Source organism: Neodiprion fabricii, chromosome 2, assembly GCF_021155785.1.
Source record: "Neodiprion fabricii isolate iyNeoFabr1 chromosome 2, iyNeoFabr1.1, whole genome shotgun sequence".
NCBI lineage: Eukaryota > Metazoa > Arthropoda > Insecta > Hymenoptera > Diprionidae > Neodiprion > Neodiprion fabricii.
Window position 1 is genome coordinate 34,049,161 of NC_060240.1, and position 22,089 is coordinate 34,071,249.

At 39.6% G+C, this 22,089-nt stretch overlaps 3 protein-coding genes across 5 annotated transcripts; all 3 read left to right on the forward strand.

The window, feature by feature from the left end:
* Positions 1-375: 375 nt before the first annotated feature.
* LOC124176243 lies at positions 376-9,698 on the forward strand. 2 transcript variants are annotated; one of them, XM_046557229.1, is made up of 2 exons: positions 376-911; positions 7,598-9,698. In XM_046557229.1, the coding sequence occupies exons 1-2, from the start codon at positions 852-854 to the stop codon at positions 7,907-7,909; spliced, it is 372 nt and encodes a 123-aa protein (XP_046413185.1). In that variant the 5' UTR covers positions 376-851; the 3' UTR covers positions 7,910-9,698. The 2 variants fall into 2 exon arrangements, with proteins under 2 accessions (XP_046413185.1, XP_046413186.1); XM_046557230.1 differs by lacking the exon at positions 376-911 and adding an exon at positions 5,870-6,335.
* A 1,749-nt stretch (positions 9,699-11,447) lies between these two features.
* Positions 11,448-20,857, forward strand: LOC124176242. Of its 2 annotated transcripts, XM_046557227.1 has the most exons (6): positions 11,448-11,484; positions 12,201-12,430; positions 13,464-13,793; positions 14,676-14,906; positions 15,220-15,224; positions 20,846-20,857. In XM_046557227.1, the coding sequence occupies exons 2-4, from the start codon at positions 12,251-12,253 to the stop codon at positions 14,814-14,816; spliced, it is 651 nt and encodes a 216-aa protein (XP_046413183.1). In that variant the 5' UTR covers positions 11,448-11,484; positions 12,201-12,250; the 3' UTR covers positions 14,817-14,906; positions 15,220-15,224; positions 20,846-20,857. The 2 variants fall into 2 exon arrangements, with proteins under 2 accessions (XP_046413183.1, XP_046413184.1); XM_046557228.1 differs by lacking the exon at positions 11,448-11,484 and having other exon boundaries at positions 11,983-12,430; positions 13,477-13,793.
* Positions 16,948-21,938, forward strand: LOC124176235 (endoribonuclease CG2145-like). The gene is made up of 6 exons (XM_046557209.1): positions 16,948-17,135; positions 19,119-19,514; positions 19,711-20,196; positions 20,285-20,597; positions 20,727-21,159; positions 21,268-21,938. Exons 1-6 carry the CDS (start codon positions 17,084-17,086, stop codon positions 21,499-21,501), a joined length of 1,914 nt encoding a protein of 637 aa, XP_046413165.1. The 5' UTR covers positions 16,948-17,083; the 3' UTR covers positions 21,502-21,938.
* Positions 21,939-22,089: the final 151 nt, after the last annotated feature.

The following is a 22,089-nucleotide window of genomic DNA, read 5'->3' on the forward strand; positions in this document are numbered from 1 at the left end:
CAAATAATAATAATTTGCTTCACCTGACAATAGCCCGAAAGGATGTACGTACAATTCCTGCGACGAGTGGTACGCAATTCAGTTACACAATTCGTACCGCATCATCCGGCGTTATTGTTACGTGAAACAAACAATCGTTATTTGAATATTTCTGCCAGATGATCGTCGAAATAAGTGTTGACACCCCGCGACGCTGTGCAGGCATGATTTGTGCACGTTTAAGAGCACGCAATGTGCAATTGACTGTGTCAAATGGTACACCTCATAGTGTATAAGTGTAAAAGATCGCAGCGTTACGTACAGAGAGTGCGGCTAATCGTAAGGTTCCACCTCCGAGGAGGTAGGAGGTAAAGCGTGGATTGTGGAACGTCGTGTAGAGTAAAGAGAGATCAGTGACGTTTGCCACTGCGCGACAGGCGCGCGTTCAGCACGGTTCGAAACACGTCATCGTCACAGTACTGAACTGATTCTGAACTGCCGAAAAGCTGGGTTACGTTGCGTAGCGCGCAAACGGGGAAAGTGTTTGATCGCCGGCGTGCGTTTCGTCGATTTTGAAAGAATTATTTACGTAATATCGGTGAATAATATTGTGGAAAATTGAATATTCCAATGAATAAAAAACCGGGAGAATTTAGCCCGGCATTTTACTGCGGATTAATTTTTTTCAAATCGCTAGAATTCGAAATGAGAAACGCGAACGGTGATCGGTAAAATTTGCGTTAGAAACTTCGTTATTCGCGAGCGTAATTACATGTACGTATACGGCTTCGAAGAGACATGCCGTGTGGGTCGTGTGAAAATTTGGATTGAAAATAATCCGGTGATACTTTGTGATTAATGATCGAATAAAAATGCCGACTGGCGTCAAATGCTTCAAGAAGTTTTTCAAGTACACCTGGCATCCACAACAGGTACGGGATATATCTTAATCGCAATATTTGTTCGATTAAAATTCATAAACTCTTATCCACATCTCAGGAACAGCGATGAATTTATTATAGTTATCAGTTGCACGAGAGTATTGCATTAATTATTAGAAACCTATGCTTGCAAAATATGTTCGATTCATTACGACGTACGATTTTCATTCTCATCTCTTCTTTCGTAAACTCCGTGCCACTATTGTAAGTTAAAAGTACGGCTTTAGTGCCGCCACTGACGCATCGGAACACGGAAAGGCCCAAGGTGAACATTCCTTGCGAACATTTATCTCGCGGTTTTTAATATCCTGCAAGGCGAGGCAGGTTTCGAGGTAGAGAGAATGAAAAATGTTATATTCGCGTTCGTTATACAACTGCATGCGTTTACTAAACAATAACCGTTTAATTATGCAGCGTGATTCGTTCTTTCCATGCGAGTACTTTTCAAATTCACAGTGTTATCTTTTTTCTGCACACAATCATTACGTCGTCGACAAATTCCAATCGAATCGTCTTCACCGATTCCCTACTCGTCACGTAACCAAAGTTATGTCGATTAATGTTTAACGCCGCAGCACCGTTACTTGTCAACTGTTTTGCGAGTTGCAAAATTTAATCACCGTTAAGCTTCTAATACAAATATTTCTACGTAAGTACTTCGATCATTACCATTCACGCGGAAAGTCCCGGGTTCGTTGAATTTGACAACTGTCATCCGTTGATTGAAGCAATTATTCATAATAGTATGCAGGCAGCTTAATTACATTGTATGCATTTATTTTCTGTGGCATCTTCTAACACAGGTTCAACGTTTTTCCTCGAACAGCGTATCCGGTTCTTATTTTCCCTTACTTCGTAGTTCGAGTTACAGATATTTTTTCCCTTCTGTTTTTCTTTATCCAACAAATCTGTTCAGTTCTATCACATCCTCTTCCCAACAAAGTTCTCGCAAGTTCGTCAGTGAAGTCTGGACGGTAAAAAACAGAAATTATACGATTACAGTGTAGTCACAGATACGGGTCTTACTACCGAATCAACGCCTGAGAAATGCAACATAAGATAGAGTTTCGTTACAACAGATGCTAAACTTTATCGCAATAAGTCAGTCAGTTGCGGTAGAGCCGGATGTGCGGTATTCGTGCTTCGGGAAACGATAAAAAAGAAAACATGTTATTTCAGTTATCTGGTTATAAAAATGTTTCTAACATCGATAGACGAGTACTAACCACAGTTATTGACAAAGTGACGGCGAAGTTGTTGGTGCATTGCATGTATAGCCTTGAAAACTGCAGGTATTTGAGCTGTCAATAATTGTAAAAATGCAGATAACTCGCAGTAGTTACTATTAGAAATGGAATGTGTCTGCACAATAATACGCGCACGTTTCAAAGTCCTTCACGTATTGTTATTTATTTGTTTTGTTATTTATTTATTTTTCACACCAATTGAAAAAACACTCCACCAACATTCAAAATACTTTCAATCGGAATTCTTAGCAAGCGGTTGAGTTTCTAGCATAACGATGCGACGAATACACGTCGACTTCACAGTGTATGATAGATTCGCCAAGTGCACGGACACTCGATATTCATAAAATTTTCGCCTGCCTCTGTCAATACTTTTTTGGGTAGAAGGATTACCATTGGAGAACGGCTTCGCAAATTCGCCAAAAAGTAAGATAAATTATTTCACCGAGATGTTTTAGAGAAGATGATTGAAGTACGAAACAGCGTATAAGAAAAAAAAAAAGTTACTCATTCGCGATTAAGATGCTTTCGAATCAAGACCGAGTAATATTAATAAAATTATCATTTATTACCTATCCTGACAAAACTTTTTCAATCCGTTCTTCTTTCGCGCTCGAACTTGAACTTGGGAAAAAAATCTCCGAGTGTTATTCAAATTTTGGTCTCTTTTGTCGAAAAAAATTTTTACGTTATGATCGCTGTTAATTCTGCATACGTTGTTTGTGAACACTACGTATTCATAAATAGTAGCCCCGTCCAATGTCCAAGTTTTACAAATGATTTCCCCATTTTACGATTAAATAGGCAGCAATGAATTTTAAGAGTAGGTTTGTAGTAAAAAAGTATGACGCTGTCTCGATATAGTGAGAGTGGCGGAGAGAGTGTCAGAGAATAACCGATAACTATAAACATATATAACCCATAAACAGTAAAAAGTGAAAGTTCACGTTTGATTTTGCCTCTCACATACCGTATACCCGGGCATAGACTGAAATTGCCGGAAGGCTGACGTACGGCTAGACTGATGGTACTGTTACACACACGATTCTCGCACGGGAGTTGCGTGCTGCGTACATTAAAATTCACCATTCCTTTGCACCTTTGTGTTAGGATGAACAATTTTGTATTTTTATTTGTTAATTTTTTTTTTTTTTATAATTGTTACACCATCACAGCGCATGATCTGCGCCTAATTGCGATTTGGAAAGTGAGAAACGTTCAGTGTTTGAGTGCGCATGATTCAGCCAATTTTTCAAAAAATTTTGTTTTCGTGTTATTAATTATGTTTAACAATTAAATTTATCCGGCCGTGTCGCGCTCTAGATCCGTCTATCGACGATGCTTGGTACTTGCAATTGTCTGATGCAAAATTACGACTCGATCGTTATTGAATAGAATCGAACTATACACTGAATGAACACACCGCAGCGATTCATGGATTAGGGTTTTTTTTAAAATGTTTATGCAATAACTTGGTTATAAAAAGTTATCAGCTGTTACGCGTTCTCTTAAGGTAAGTATAGCAAGTATCGCGGCCGTAGCTGAAATTGGACTTCATTATAACACGAACAAGTCCATGTCCCAGGGTCTGAAGTTCTCGGGTATATAAATCAATAAGTCAATAAGTCTCCGGAAATTGCGGGGAAAATATCCGGGTTTTCGCAAGATCGAAATTGACATTTTGCAGACATGTGCCCTCTGGTACAGCTTCTCGTATGCAACTCAAGTCGGGCGAACTTATACGAGTTGAAATCTAGGTCATTTACGGTTGGACAAACGACCTCTGCATTTACCATTAAATATCACATTGATCATTGTGACAGTCGTGAAAAAAGAAATTTTATTTCTATTTTTTTAAATCACAGAGCTGCACAAGAACTTGAAATTGAAAAATGGAATTAAAGAGAAGAAAAAATGCTGTCACATGAATGATGTATACTAATTAAAGCGGTAGCAGAGGTATACATGCTCGTTTCAATATTAATTTAAATGACGCGTGCATGATGATCGATTGGATTGTAATGACCGCGACTGCCCCCGACTTTCTTCTACGAGGCAATTGCGATCATCTCACGTTTATTGATATTTGAAAGTTGTTTGGGCTGAAACTTTAATGCGGATGAAGCATATTTGACGATATTTAAGCCCCATTAATTATACCACTTGAGAGGAGATATACTGGACACAGTCTACTTAATTTTTTGCACATCTACGAGTCGAAATAAAAATCTCCTAAGGCGTGTAGCAAAAGTCACTTTCTACCAGTGCCGTCAATGAACCAAACAATTGTTCCGACATTTCTGCATCAGTTTTGCCACTTATCGATGAGGAGTAAAAACACCGATGTATATATTGCTGAGTTGTTTATTTATTCATCATTTCTCCTCCCGTATTTTCTAGTAAGTCAATTTTTTTTTTTTTTTCAATTTAAAACGAGTCAATGCTGATGCTCTTATTTCAATATTCGTACGGTTAAAATTATTTTTCCTCAGAAGATTTAATTCTGCGAATTTCGTCGTGTTGTTCAGGAAGTGCGTATAGTTTAAAAACAATGTCACCGTATCAATTAAACTTGTTTACGCACAAATCGCGAAAATATCAGTGCAGATGGCGCGCTGTCGCGATTTGACACTGACAATATGATATGACAGCTCTTTTCCGCAACTTTTCGCGGCTCGTTGGCGATTGAAAAATCTGTAAGAAAATCCCAGCGAAGTAGATACTCAGAAATTTTATCCGCCTGCCACGATTTACGACGCGACGTCCATGTAATTATGAGAATTTTTAAACCTGTGGCAAAATTCTCACAGCCAGCCAAATGAGCTTCACTAAATTACGCAAGGTAAAAAATATTTTGCAAAAAAAATGTGTATCAAGTGGAAATTTACTAGACCATTGTATGCGAATCGTAGTTTTTAGATTTGTTTTCGTATTTATAGAAGAAAAAGTAATCTTCTTCAGTCTTATCAATATACTCTATTGCTGGACTCACGTGAAATGTAAAATGTGACATGATCTGTGTTGAAATTACGTATTCTGATTCAGTCGCTGACTTTTCTCATCTAGCATATAACGCCTCATTAATACGTACGACTCGCATACGATTCTCAATCGTATCTTCCACCGCAGGTTATCGTCTATTTATAGTCACACACAGTTGTTATGTTCATTCATACCGCAACTTCCCCATACATAAAGTTGCGCGTCTTGCGGTTGTACAATAATATTTTTCAGTTTCGCCATCTCGTGTGCTTGTACACAACAAAACTCCGTGGAGTTTCCCACCTAATCTAATACGTGATTAACAGAAAAAGAACAAAACCACCAGCAAACGTACACGAGTAGAACATTCGCTGTTTCGAGTCTCTTCGAATTTCACCAAAATGGTATTCTTTCAATTTTTGCCGCAAATTATAATATCATACATCGAAGCTTATCGAGCAAGAAATATGTAACACCTTGTTACACGCGGAACGGAATATTCGTCGCGCGTAACGTTAAATTGTCGTGCAAATCGCAATACATTAATGGGCATTAAACGCTGAAGTCCACAATTGATTGATAAGGATGCCCGCTGGGCGATTGGACCGTTCCCCTATAAGTTTGTACACACATGTTCGTACGCGGACTAAACCGAGAGGTGGTCGCATGTGGAGATAAGTGGAATCAGGGGTCAAACCTGATAACCGCCGGGTGACGATACGATTCTAAATCCCGTCACAGCGACGGATTCACTCGTAATCAGTCTACCGTTGATCGCGCGTCCGAACGGATCGGCCAAAGACAAAGGGGGGAAATTAAAAAACCATGACGCCTTGTGATTCGGTCAACCGAACCGTAAAATATTGTTTACACAATTAAGAGATACTCGTGTTGAAAAAAGAAAAAAAAAACGGCCAAAGAGCTTGGACGTGCATTGATAAACGCGTTTTATGTAGAAATAAAGCGTCGTTGGATTATATCTGCAGGAATGAGCTTCCCCCAGGAAAATAATCTCGGATTATACAGCGGGATGGAAAATAGCCTCGATCATTATTTGTTCCGAATCTATTCTTGTTGAGCGATTTTCAGTGTTTTATCACAAGCGTCGACGATTTTTTTTTTTATCATCGCAATGACCGATCATGGCAACACTTTCGTTAACTGTCACGGATATCATCTCAACAACGTGAGTCTAGGCTATATATATATACATGTATATATATATATATATGTATATATATATATATATGTATGTGTATATATATATATATATGTATGTATATATATATATATATACATGTATATACAGTTTTCTAAAACAACTACAGCTATTAGGGGACGAAATATCGGCATATATCGTATTTCGAGAGATCCGTATGGACGAAATTTTCGGCGAAATTCCGGTTCAAGTAAAATAAAGTAAAAAAACTAAGCAACCCTACAACCATTTGACCGTCCTGACCTTCTCCTCTGTTCCCGATCCCGACTATATTCCCCACGACTAGATGGTCGTCGTTCCGTCCCCCAGCTCGATGTGGGACTATCCCTTTCCCTGCCCGTACCTGGACCGAGTTTGTGCTGGAAACATGAGACCGGTATTCAGCGCTGGACCGGATCCAGATCAAGACTTTTTCCCAAGCAAGACGCGATCCTCCCGAACTTCGAATATAGTAAATTCATCCCACGTGATTTGGTAGATTAATCTAATCGTTTAAATTTTTTTCCTTTTTTCTGTGTTTTATAACTTAAAGTAGACAAGCGATAAGCTAGCAGTCTATACTATAACGAATGTCTGATTGGAATTTGTGCTTTGTTCGAATCAGCTGTGAAATTAATGGGATCATTTTTAATGTACAAAGACGGTTGCATTGTAGTAGAAGACTAGAGTCGCATTTTTTCCAACACACGAATGAGGAAATGGTATTAAACATAGATAACGAAGCATGGACGCATGCATTTCTCAATGTCTCTAAATTTTCGTAAACGTAACGTTATACTTGTGTGTGTATGAGAGAGAGAGCAAATGTTGCGAGAGTTTATCTGAACCAATTAAACTTTTTCAGTATATTGGTTAATTATTATTCATTTAGAATACCCAAAGTTAGATCGAGACGTCGAGTTATAATAAAATCGAAATCAGAGATCGCGATAAATTTAAGCTGCGGGATGTACAATAACGACAATCTGTATGATCTTTGTTCGTACGTTGACCTTATATGAGTGAAAGAAATATGTGATACCTGAACTATGATCATTGAATGTAATTGCACCGTCTAGATCAAATTATACCGTATTTTACAGTACGCGGATTTTATTTCGAACGATTAAACAAATTAAGCTAATCAAAGTATTTTCTATACTCATACATTTCAATCCAAAACTACTGTCATAGAATTCGACGAAATGGAATGAAATTGCAATGATAACGGTTTGTGCGATTCTTTTCAGATGGAGAACACGAACTTCGACGCTCCGAAATCGGCCGCCGAAAAGACCGGGGACACGGAAATGAACGAAGTGAAGGTCTCCGTGCCAACGGCGAGCGTCGCGACGTCGACGCCGACGACGTCGTCGCCGGCTCCGGCGCCCGAGGGAATTCCATGCGGGAAAGGAGGGTGCAAGACGTCCAGGAGCCGAGGCGAGCCTCGGCCCGAAAGCCCCTGGCATCATCTCAAGACGATATTCCTCGTGTCGGTTATTATCGCCTTGGTTATCTGGGTTATCGTCTACACGTTACTGACTCAGTACCAGATCTTATGAATAAAATTTATACACACAAATATATACGGCCTAAAGATGATTGGCTTGAAAAATGACGATCGTCAGCTCGTAACGTCGGAATAAAATCTATACGCGCAAATCCGTCGTGTAGTTTGCTCATCGCTGTGCGGTGAAATTGTCCATTGGAAATTATGACTAGGATCTTTGAAGAGCTTTTATCGACTGCACTCTCTCAGTCAATCTCATTGATTAGTTGAATAATTTTTTTTTTTTACACACGTCCAAGCGCTTCCTCTCAATTTTCGTTGATAAGAAAATCAAATTTGTCAAGATTAAAGTTATTATGTGGGATTATCTCAAGCTGGACATATTATTGGTATTATTGGTGTTATTGGAAGACACGATTTTGTCTTATTTAATTTTGCATGAGTCGAAATTTCAGCGTTTAAGGATATGATTTAAAAAAAATTCTATTACTGAGGAATCGCCTTTTTAAATTCCTTGAGGTATATTTTGTACATATTTATGTTTTTTATAAATTTTCTTTATTCAAACTATTATTGCAATCAGAATTTCCACCTTAAAATGGACGCCTCAATTTGTTTATACGCGTGATCTGATACATCGTTCTTTGAACGTTTTGCTACAAAAGAAGTATTAATATATTGATATAATACAATACGAATGAAACATGAAAATCAGTCAAACTTGTCAGCAACGTCCGATGCGTATAATAAATCAGTCGTAATAACCATGAGCGAAATTGTTTCGTAAAAGATTCATGGTTGCCCGTAAATATAGTATCTATTGTACAACAATAAGCATGGAGTTAAATGAATTTTATTTTCTCTAAAATGGACCGTTGGATTTTCCAAGTTGTAACTAGATACGATGAGACCATCGATCCATGCGACAGTGGCGAAGCCCACGTTTTTCTGAATTATCAAATTTACGCTTAAATCGGCATTCGATAATATTTACTGTTTGACAAAACGACCCGTATACGATTTTAATAAATTTTAAAGCTTCAAGTGACCACCGAATCGAGTGAAACGATGTTCGGGTCTAATTTGAAGAAAACCACCCAATTTCAATGATCAGAGATAATTTTGTAAGGCAATTTTCAAAATGAATAAAAAGTCTGCAACAATTACGGGTTATACATATACATCAATTATAGAGTGTAAATAGTTTTACATCGCCTGTATACATGTCAGGAATTAATACACACATACAGATTTATGTACATATATATGCATGAATTTAATCAGTGAATAAATAATTTATATACTTTTCATAGAATTGTAAATACCTAGCGCGTTTCATCATTTGTAATGTAAATGATTATTACGGATTTAAGTAATAACTGTAAATATGCCTAACAATAAGTATAATTAGTGATATTTCTAAGAGAAAATAAGTAGTATACATAATACGCCTTGTACATAATATGCCTACATAGAATAAACCGATCGAGAACGATCTAATTACCATGGAAAGTACAGATCGTCGATTGTTTTTATCAACGAGCGAAATCTGAAACTGTCAATCGAGTCAATTGAAGCGTCGCTGAGTCGCCGGCGAGTGAATTGATCACGTTTTGGTCGAGTTGTCTGATATTATAATTGGTCGATACGAGTTTTCAAACCGAATCCACGGTCTCGTCGGCGGTAAAACGTCCATAGAAAATTTACGCAGCTAAAGTACAGTGCATGTCGAGAAAAACAAAGGTCAGTCAACGCAGACGCGATTTAGATATTTTAAAACTGTCAATTTTTGCGTATGTACGTATAAAAATGGTAGAATAATATACGAATATAGTGAGAGAGTCGTTCAAGTTTGTCAGAATAATTACAAGCAGTATTAAAGAGTATTATTATATACAAGAAGAACCAGCAAAAAGTCCAAATGACGTTTCGCTTCCGCATATGCGGCCGATCGAGATGTTGAAGCGAAATCTCGTCGCATCGTGAAATAGCTACGACTCTGTGAGAAGGAAAAGATAATAGGTAAGATTCGTCAAGGAATGCTGTGCAATCGTTGCAGCCTCTTGCGACGATTAGTCGATTATTCACCGCTGATTATCCCGTTGAAAATTTCGCTTTCCACTGGCGACGAGACGGCAGTTTAACCTTTAATGGAAAAACTGCATTCGGTTATCTTACTCACGATCACGTGTGAATCTTGACTGAAAATTGCATCTACGTGTAAGCTGTTGATATAATTTAGTCGTTTTTCGTTTGAACGGTAGAATTTTCATTAGCTCGTCTGTGAAGAAAATTACTTGGAAGTTACTTAACGGGGGACTTTGGTGAAATTTTGATAAAGACGATGTTTTCGTTTTTCAAACGACTAAAAGAGATGTCACGAAGAATTTCAAAAACGAAAAACTCGCTATTACAAAAAGCTCTGTATTTTTGATACACGCGTCAGTTCACACAAGAATATTGCAATGCGATGTTAATTGTTAGAAAATCCATTGTACCGATAATGTCGGAGGGAATCAATTAAATGGGAAAATGGATCACTGCATTGTTTATTCGTACAAAGTTCAAGATCAGACAACCTTACCACAAGATATCATGATTATAACCCATGTGTAATTTCTCATATCGAAATATTGTATTGCAATAGCTGAATACCGAAGTAACAGCATTTACAAATGTACGATTATAATGCCAGAGCAGAGATGTGACAGAAATGCCAACTGCGTATAACTACATTGGCAAATTAAAGATGAAAAATAAAACCAACAGGATAAGCACACGAATAGTTCGGCCATTTCGCGTCTCTCTGATCTTTCGACGACGGTATGAGATTGAAAAAAGTGCTATAAAGACGCAAATGGCACTTACTGCAAACAACAGTCGTTAGTAAAAATTGGTGCGAAAGGGTTAACGACATCCCTCTTATCTTATCGACCAACCGAGTTACAAATCGTCTTATTGTACGATGCATCCTCTTTCAACAACAATTTGCCGTAGATGAGACCAAAGTACATTACACCACCGATTAACCGATTGCGAATTTAATTTCTCCCCGCAAGGATCGGATTCTGTGCGACACACAACGACGATTGCATCGCGTTGTACCGTTAATTCGCCATACGTATGCAGTCCGCATTCTTTAGCCAACGATTCGCGACGAGGTTCGAGAATTTGGATCACCGGTTTCCGTGGTGTTTTCCATCCTGTTTCGAAAATACCGACGGTTAGTATCAGCGATCAAGGAGCGCAATGCTCTCGGGCAACAAGTCTGTGGGAATCGTTACGCGGTCATCGGCTATGTAATAGACGTTCCGAACGCACTGGGGAATTAAAAATACCGCCTTCGCTCTGTGACCCTGACGAATAATTCATGACGAGATGATGTAATGGTCAATAGATAGTAAAATTTGCTATGGGTTTGGTACGTAAAAACAATGTTGCTCTGTCTCTTACGTTAACTTACTTTCGCGAGATCAACTCTCAATGGCGACAATGTTTTTCATCCAGTAGTCGCGATTAACTACTCGCTTCGAATATTACATCACATCGAGACATTAACAATAAACAAAAGTATACGTATAGTAATCAGCAAACGCAGGTGATAATGTGCTCGAATTATGGTGAACGGTAACGAGTCCTATCAATCTACGAATTTGCAAGTATAATTCTAGCTATATGTATACATATATCTGCATAGCCTGGAATAGTCGTTACGAAAGACCTGTTGTCCTCGATAAACCGAGTTAAGCAACAGATCGGGACTTGAAACGCGTTGCGGCGTCTGCGCCGCGTTGAAATTCTCGATGTTAAACAAACCGAAAGATTACGTATCGCATGATTGGACGATTTTTGAAATTCCCCAGACGTTTCGAGCAAAGAGGAGCAGCTACTAGATAAATATTTTTCGAAAACTCAACGGCCATTCTTATTCTTACCAAATATTATACTCATTCAAAGTCCAAGAGTTTTATTTGGACTAGCTATCTCGACATTCGGCCCGGTGAAGATATGCTTTATATTAGTGCACACACGGTACATAATTTCTCGAAAACAATTCCACTCTTCTTATGGCAGTCCTGACAAGTCGACTGCGTGCAGAATTGCAACTCTACACTTCGGTATCGACGGTTTAATCGCGACACTTGTGTTCACTCGAAACCCAAGAACCAACGAATGCCTTGCTCGACTTGTCGAACGCCTGTAGCTGACGTTACGTCTATCGTAACGAGGACAATAAAATTGGCGAGTGGTATTAGATCGGCTCTGAAGAATCAGCAAACGCGTTGCTTCACCGAAATACTTGATCGAATGATCGATTGGTGCTTCGTTTCGTCTGTCCGTAGCACAGTGAGATTCCATTGAAGCGACACTCGGTATCCCAACTCCGGTCTGCATGCCCCGACCAAAGGAGATATCGAGAACGAGCGCGGTTCCCGATAGTCGGCAGACACGAGGCGAACTGCTCGTGAAACGGTTGGAGTTTGATAAACCGCGGAGAAAATCTTTCCTGTATCGCAGGCCTGAAGTACTGGACGTCAAAACAGAATTATCAAACGTCGAACTGACGCAAGAGGTAAGTCCCAAATCCTACTCCCAGTTGCAATCGCGGTTTTCCTTGGCCTTGGTCTTGTGGTTTAAGTAAATCTTCCTAATGTAAGCGTCTAAGATAAGAGTGAAACGTTAGACATTGTATACACGTATGTTTCAATTACTTTAATTTTTTTTTCTTCGCACTTTTACATTCAATTTGGTAGCAAAATACCAGACGTTGAGATCGACGTTTCACTTCGTACGTAGGATTCGGTAGTTTTCGCGTTACTGTAAAAGATATCGAGAAACCGGTCTCGTGAATATCCGTTACAAAATATTTTTCTCAGCAATAATTGATTGATGTGTTGCTAAAACGTTCAAAAGCGAGTTTTAATAACGAGGTCGTTAACCTTGATGTATAATCATCATTGAATACAAGAATGATTAGAAACTTCTAAGTTTACTGAAAAATATTGAAACCGAAGTTTTTAATTTGGGAATGTTTGAAGTGTCGTAAGCACAAAATAAAAAAAAATTTTAAAAAATGCTGTATACAGTAACTGGGACATCTAGCTGTATTATCTCGTACATTTTACTGATTCCGAGAATACCAAAGCGGTTGGTAAGTTCATTTTCGTGTATATCGCACTCGTCGTAGATAAAGCTGACGAAATAACGTCGTTTCGGTGCCAGACGAATTCAATTTCGTACAATCAAATACAGCAAGTTTCATTGGATGCAATTCGACAATATGTACAAAATCGTATCATGTTATTCAAAGTTTCTCCAAGAACCTCTTTCTCTTCCATCACAATAACTTCGGCGTAGAAACTTTATTACATATAATATGCAAGCTTTGACGAGCTAATCATACAATGTTACGCCTGATTGTTCGAGTAACAACACCACTACCGCAAAACCTTTTTCACAGTACGAAACAAAAAATAAATAAAAAAAATATATCGAAGCACCGTAAATTGGTTTTCTTTTCCTCTCTCAAACCTTTGGCGATCTGTAAACACCTCCGTGTAAAATTACATGCACCGTGTTAACGAAGGGTTAAGAACTGAATGAAGTGGGATGTTTTAGGGGGCGGTCGAGGCCCTGCCGCAAGCTCTGCAGAACCCGAAGCGGAAGCTGGTGCTGATCGGACCGCGAGGAGGGCTCGCGGAACACGGACAAAGGACAGCCCTCTTCCAAGACGAGATAATCACGGCCAAGTCGACGACGCCGAGCCCGGACCTTCGAAGAGAGCTGGTTCGACGCTGCTGCAGGAAGAAGTCGAGCAAGCGACAACCGGCTCGACGAAACGAAGGGAGAGCAGCGTCGAAAAACGAGGCGTCAGCGTACAAATGCATCCGATTTCTAGTTCCGAGCACCTGGCCGCCGATGGGATGGATGCATCGGTAATAACCGCGAGACCGGATCTTTCCAATCTCTCTCTCTTTCTTTAGCTGCACACACGCGAGGTGATTTCTAGGAATCGTTTTCATACGACGGCCGATCTATCCTTTCTCAGCGACATTGAATTGGAATGAATGCGATTTTATTCACGGTTGTACTTTCACCAACTACTTCCGTTGTTTATGCACAGCCTCGAGAGATTTAGCTTTTTAATTTACCGGTGCAAAAAACGTCAACCGGATTTGCAACCTTGAGACGAGACTCTACCAAGTACCAGATACTACTAAGGCTATTCGTAATTTCCATTTCACCAGTTCATAGCATATGACTTATCACGGTTTCGATGCAGAACTTGTCGGAGTTGTTTTGAAACCAATAAATTCTATCATTTTTGAAATCACAACTTCTTGCACTGTGAGTGAAAATTTTGCATTCAGCGTAATTGATAACGTGACGCTCGGCAAATGGTTCCCAATTGGGTAACGTTGTTGGTCTAACTCGGTCCATGACGTTCGCTTCGCTGTTGGTTACGATGAAAAGCTGCAGCGTTACAACTTCATCCTGCCTACTTTCTATTATTATATCTACCACGTGGGTTGAATGTCCAATATATATGACGCACTGTCACTATCGTTGACTTTAATTAACGCAGTTTCAATTGCGGTATGGTTGGTGAAACGGTATAAGGCAGGTATAGTTACATACCAGCGCGGCAGCGGAACAATTTTGTTACCCTGTACTTTGCGCCAGCCCACGTAAATGGTTAAACAAAACGTTTGCTTCCTGCATGCTGATGGGAAAAAAGAGTTACAGAATTCCCCCCGTGAAATACTGACTGGAACACCATTGTATCTGTGAATTATATTGTCGAATCTATTTTACAGTCATCCTCATCGGTGGAGACACAGAGACGATCCAGACAACTCTTGGTCGGCTGGGACACCTTTCGTTCCAGAACAATGCTCCTCCTGATAGTGTTACTCGTCGTCTGGGCTATCGTATACTTCCCGCTGATTCTGACGTGATTTCACAACTGCAAAGTCAAAACGGAAGATACTTTTTATGCGAGCATCCCCACGCCATGATTACAACTGCTCAGCGTCAATTGATACGGAGTGAAAAGTTCGATGACAAAAATGATTACTTGCCATTCTTCGTCGTCTTCAGCTCGGATCTAGTCACCCGATTTGCGCAATAAAAAAAGGAAACGAAGTATAAATATTGAAAGAATAACAGTGACCGAAGATACCTTGAGACGATTATAAGCTTGATTCATTGCTTTCGAGTGCTTTGAGTTACGAATAATCAAACACGAAGTAAAAATATAATACCAAGTATATTTTAAAAAGAATTGTGCGTGGATTGAAGACTAATTACTCACAATGGCGTTGGGATTTTTACCTTTATTTTTTCATACATCCAACCGAGGAGTTGTTCACTTTACCGACTGAGGATACGTACAACGTGTTGATCCATGTGTTTATCCGCATGATTTACCACGATTTCACGCAACTTGGAATTACTTGAAACTTCGATTGATATGAAATTACCACGTGACTTCACATCGTTTCACAATTTACACGACTCGTTACAAATTTCTACAATCTTCTAGAACTGAGAACTAAACTTTCGTAAGAACTTGCAAGTGAACGCGAAAAGAAAATTCATCATCGGATGCGCACGTGACTCAAAGAGTGATTGACCTCTCGTATCAAAGAACGAGTAATAGATTAAGATAGATTATAGTAACTGTGTAGTGAATGACGACAGAAAAGATCGCGTTACGTCATAACTAAGCCATGAAATTAACGTACACCAATCTCCTTGATTCTATAAAGACGGTTTGATTTGGATAAAATATAATAATCGTACATTTCACTCAGATATCTAGCATCTCTTTCTTCGCGAAATAAAGGAAAGTCACGTTGTAATCGATAAATACGGAGAAGCAACGAATTCGAATGACGTGTTATAATTGCTGTGTTTCACTCAGGCACGCAAAGATACCGATTAACGTATGTATTATTAGGCTAAAGTGAATCGTAAAGTTAACACGCGGTTATAATCCGGGACAATATGTTATTAGCTTATCAATATTTGTTGCAAAACACTGAGTCAACGTCAAAGTTGCAAAAAAAATTATTCCATGACAAAAATCCAGACCCTCAATTACCGAATCGTAAACACGGTTGTTAACAGGTAGGGATTTCCCAAATGTATTATACGCATTTGAATGCGTATACATTAACAATTCTTACTTAACGATATGTATATATTTTCGCAGCCACCTGTATCAACAAGCCAAAAAAAATGATATTGAAGTTAGTAACGTTATCGTAACGGTTCAACCGTAATTTCACGATTTTGGAATTCTCTGAAATTCAATAAGCCGTTATAAAACAAAACACACTCATATTTCGAAATCTTAGTTCCTTAAAAATCTTTGCAAAAGTAAGAACTTATCGATTTTTGTCCTCAATGTTTCGTTACGATAACGTTACTAACTTCAACCTCGTCGAAAAAAATATTCAGGCCAAACTTTACGGACAATTTTCGACGCTCAACTTCGGTCCCGCGATTTGTGTACCTGTGCCACGAATGGTAGCGCGATAATTTCTTCGAATTCGAGAATGTCAGAGTTGACCTTTAGCATCAAACGAGAAAAGTGTTACAAGAATAATAATAGTCGCATGCACCTTAATTTATACCAATGTAAATAGAATTGTAAGTTTTTCAAAATAAATGCCAATTATTAAAACATAACATTACGCAAGTATTGAACTCTAAATTTAATTCTTAATACAATTCCCAGGACCAAAAACACTTTGGCAAGGATTTTTCTCATCTTTCAAAACAAGATCCTTTTTCATCCAAGAAGGATAAACTTTGGCGAACTTTGACGCTTTCGATTCGCAATGTCAGTACCGCTTCTTCTGGACTCGTCGGAAGCCAATCACAATCGTTGGCAACGCTGAGAAGCCAATCACTACCGTGACTTATCCCCTTATACCGTGTACAGGATAAGTTCGAACAAACGTCAGTAATATTTCTCGCTAATAAGTCGATTGCTCTATCAACCAATGATAAACTGAGGACAAGAGAAAGCGTATTTGCCCCTGGCTATAAGATCGTCGTCAAACATACTTTAGTGTGCCCCAAGTCGCACGCGCAGAGCCATTGCTCTCGGTAGATACTTTTCTCGACTACTTATCCGTGCGGTAGTAAAGTCGTTAATATAATCTAAGGTAAACCAGGAACGTGAGTCAAAACTACAGTTAAGTTCAGCGCAAACATGGAAGTCAGGCCCGCTTTGTTTGCGCTACTGGCGATCGGTCTTCTCGTAGGTAAGTGAATCGTCAAATTGTCAAGAGACTAAAATCAGATCGTCGATTGATTTGATCAAAATTTAATCGCACGCTTCAATTTTCAAACATTTTTACTGTTAATTATCATGGCAATTTTTTGTTTCCATTGCGTTGTTATTGAATTTGCTGCCAAGAGTATAAGTGACAGTTGAAACAGCAAGCCTGTTTCAGACGATGTTCCCAGGTTTGCACAAAGTCTCCGGATTTGAAATTGGAATTCTTGAATGTCACAAGAACGTTACTTGGCGTCCTTCGTTTATTTAAAGAGTATTCGAGGCTACACCGTACTCCTTCAAGGAAATTTATAATGCATTTGCCAAATACATATTAGCTGTAGAATAAGTTGGGTATTCGAAATGCCCTTCTACAACCGATTTCTCCGTACGGGCAAAATTAATAACAAAATCGCTGACCAATTTCAATTTACCAGCTTACCGAGAATTGTGATGTTTTTTTTTTTTTTTGAGAATAATCCATCCTTATAATGATGCGGTACGCCTGGCAATGGGTATTTTGTCACTTCTATAAATAGTCAGAGGTTGGGATTTCTCACTGACTATAATACCGTATATGACATCGGTTCTGTTGTTCGGAATAACAACCAGATGAATTGAAGTAACAACACAAGTGCAGTCAAATTTCATGCACACACATCACGTAGATCGTGAGAAAATTTTATCAATGATTCGAATCTCTGCTATAAGCTTCAATCATTTCACGCCATCTCCCAGAGCCTTGGTATATCCGTGACCGTGATATTTTTTGCAAATATACTTCGTTGCACAATGCTGATGGTAAGAAAAAATACGATACACACACTTTGGAGGTACGAAATTTGAGGCGAACCTGTAATTCATGGTTTCATAAAAGAAACGAAGGAAAATCTCTCTATATAAATTTTCGTAACTAGAATCACTTTTATCCAACCAACAATGTTTCAAAGATATATTATTTACATTCAGTAAACAACGGTTTATCTTTCACTTGGCGGGCGATCTGAATTGAATGGAAGAAATCATATTTGACCAATCTACTCTTAAGTCTGATTACAGTATCACGGATTGTGTCATACTTTGCTCCTGGCCAATTATTATACTTGCAATAGTGGCGATGATCACTCTACTTAGATAAGCCAACTTGACCTTTCAACCATGATGTCCCATTTCTCTGATCGCTGAGCTTATTATTGCGACCTTTGGTATTATCTTACAGATTATTGTATTCACCGAATTCGTTTACAACAATCACGTAGTCAATTACTGAGAAGCAGGATGCCTCTATTAAGACAACGAAACACAACGTATGAAACGATGCAAGCCCAAACCAAAGTCTTGCACGATTCGCCGCTACAACGAGGAACAAAAAATAGTTGCATAAAAAGAGTCTGAAATGCACCGTTCAAATCAAATCAGTAACAGCATGATTGTTGAAATACTGACTTTCCAAAGAAATTATACCATCTCGTTTCAAGATTAATGCTTGACATGTTAATATGTTCAAAAACTTTGCACCGTTTGACGTAAGCGTTAACGTTTCTGAGAAATATTTATGTGTCTCTTAATTCTCATAACAAGAGCTTCTGTGATCATTACTTCACAACACATATAGCACGTGTTTATTCTACAGAAAAGTCATTAGCGCTACGTAACATTATATGTATAATGTAAACACGAATAACAACTATCAACAATTACATAAGTTTCACAATAAACCGTATCAACATGTTATCATCTAAACAAAATATCCCCAGTGTTGATTTTCTTTACTGTAAGAAGGTAACTTGTACCATAGTAATTGTTTAGATTCGGCCTAACTTAGGGTGTTCACAAAAAATATCGAAAATGGCAATACAAACAAAATGGATTAAAATCAGTTTAAGAAATCCATCTAACAGACGAACGCAACCAACAAGTCGTGATTTTCTTGGTAGAATTTCCTTAACGATTGAACTGTACGTTTCAGGGGATGTCGACGCTGGTTGGAAGTTTTGGAAGTCCAGTAAGAAGGATGAAGTCACGACCACGACTACAACAACCACTACCGTGGCTCCGGCAATCCCTAGTCAACGCACTCCGACTAATCCGAAGACTGCCGTATTAGGTGCAGCAGATCCAGGACTCGCAATTGGAGTTGGTAGTACTGGAACGAATATCAGGAACAATGCACGACCGAACAGACCAAATCCGGGAACTGAGGTCGGCCTCGATATACCAGCCCCAAAACCAAATAAACCAGGAATCGGAGGTCAAGGAGGACAAGGCTACAGAGACTGGGCAGTAGGATTGACAGGAGCTGGTGAACCCGGACAGCCTGGGTCAAAACTGCCGAATCAAGGACCAGCACAGCAGCCAACTCCGAGTAAGAAGAACAAGTATAATGCGAATCCTCAAACCTTCTTCATTTACTTTTATAGCGTTTCATCGTCAGTGAATTGAATGGATGAGGATGTTGGACCAGTGCACGAGCTAACTGTTCGTAGCAAGGTCGCTGAGCAATTGCTTTGACGAATCTTTTAGAAAGTTTGCTAAACATCGCATGGATGTATCGATTGCAGACACCGGAAGTAGACCTGGAACTCCAACGGGCCAGCCCGTTGGTGGTCAATCACAAACAGGACAGCAGCAACCCGGAAGTCGTCCAGGTACGCCAACCGGAACTGGTCCTGCCATTCAGACGGGGCAATCCAGTAGTACTCTGAAACCGGCAATATCCACTACCCGCGGACCTCAGGGAGGTTCCGCCGACGGAAAGCCGCAAGTTTCCACATTGAACATTGGCAGCTTGAACCCCGGTAGCAGACCAGGTTCACCAACATCTAATACCGGGTCCAATCCTCAAAGCAGACCCGGCTCACCTACGTCCACATCCGGAGGCAGCACACCTACAGGTGGTAAAACTTGGGCGGATATTGCAGCGACAAATAGCAGACCCGGTTCCCCGACACCTTCTAGATCTGGCTCTCCGACACCCTCTTCAAGACCCGGTTCACCGCAAAGTGGACAAAACTCATACCCTGGACAAGGGGGTAGCACTACACCAGGTGCGAATTCAGAAACGTGGTTTTTTGGTCGATTTACACTACATTGAACCCTGACACGAACTTCACGTATTTTCCAACTATGTTTCAGGCCAATCTCGACCATCTCAAGTCCCGGTACAGCCTTACGGCCAACCAGGACATCAGGGTGCTCAGCAGCCGGGACGAACGGGACCTTCAACCGGTGGAGCAATTGCTGCCGGAGCCGTAGGTGGTGCTGTGGCCGCTACAACTTTCTCGAGCAATCCAACGTACAGCAAAGGAAACGCAGTGACTGACGAAGATCTGATCAAGTTAGCCGAATCCTTGTTCATTAAGGACGTGAACAATGCCAACAGATACATCACACTGAATCTTCAGAAACGGACGACCGGCAGCAGTGCCGCCGACGAGGCACCTCAACCGTAAATAAAATTTTTAATATTCTCCCGTAAATAAAATACGAACTGCAATCACTACTTTGGCAGATCTGTTTGTCAGCTCAGGGGTTCTGTTTATCAATCATATCAATGGCCTGAACGTGGTTCATTTAGGTTGCTGAGCGTCAGATCCGAGGCTCTACAAATCCCTACGATCCAAAAGGTTCTCGCTCTCTACAACAATTACGAACACGATATCCGTACGAATGAATACGTGAGCCCAGCAGAACGAGCGGAAGAGAGTCTATTGGTGGACACATTTTTGAGTACAAACGTAATGTCGGCTGCGATGCGTTTTCTAGCAGACAAGGGATTCATTCGCAAGGACTACTACGAGTACAAAGATACCTTGCGAAGATTGTGGTTTAATCTTTACTCTCGTGGAGAGGGTAAGATTGGAAGCTCCGGCTTCGAACATGTCTTCTTATCAGAATCGAAACTAGGTACCGAAGTTATCGGGTTACACAACTGGATTTACTACAACGCTGAAGAAGTTGCTAACCGTGCTAACTACTTGGGCTACATAAAGAAGGTGGACCTTGGAGACGTAAGTTTTCATTGGTTTAATTCACTCATCGTCTTCGTCGGGCGAATCTTTCAGACTTGTTCAAGCCGCACACGAGAGAAGTTATTAAATTTCATACGTCCATTTCAGAAAGCTTCGATACTGAAGATTCACACGAAACTAAATGGCGTGGACAAACCAGTCACGTCCATCTTCATCGGGACTTCACCGGAGTTGGAAATGGCTCTCTACACGGTTTGCTTCTTCGTCAGGCCAGACACTACATGTCCAGTTTCACTGGGAGGCACGCCATTTAACATCGTTACGCACAAGTTCAAATACAGGGGCAAAGAAATGATCGGATCTGCCCACCCTGATATTTAAAAATCTACGTTAATATTTAAGTCGAATCTATTAACTCTTCATTGGTCCAACAACTTTGTACTAATCTATAGTAATAACTCAAGTAAGAATCTCAACTTTAAATGACCTCGTCATAAAATCCGCTACACAGTAAGAAAGCAAAGAAATTTATCTATTAAGGATGGTTCGTAGCTTTTTCCGAATCATGAACACGTAAGAAGTTTTAATCAAACATGCGCTTATATCATGTTTAAAATTTTTTCTTTTGTCACGAACGTTCCGCACGTGACACTTTTATTTTTAAAACAAACAATTACGAAGGTTATGATGACTTTTAAATAATAGATGTGACACCTCAAATGACGTTTCAAAAGTAATCCGCAAACCTTCTTCTTCGTTCTCTCGTAATTGTACTTTTAAGGAATCTGTTATGCAATTAAACGAACCTGTGACGAAAAGTTATTCCTTCTTTATTCTGACAGTGTACCGTTAGCCAAACTCACTGACCGGCGCTTTTTGTATCGACTGTACAAGCGCTAGAGTTCTTACACAAACGTACACTCAGCAAAGCTGATTCTGCCGTGTAAGACAACTATTTATACTATGCGA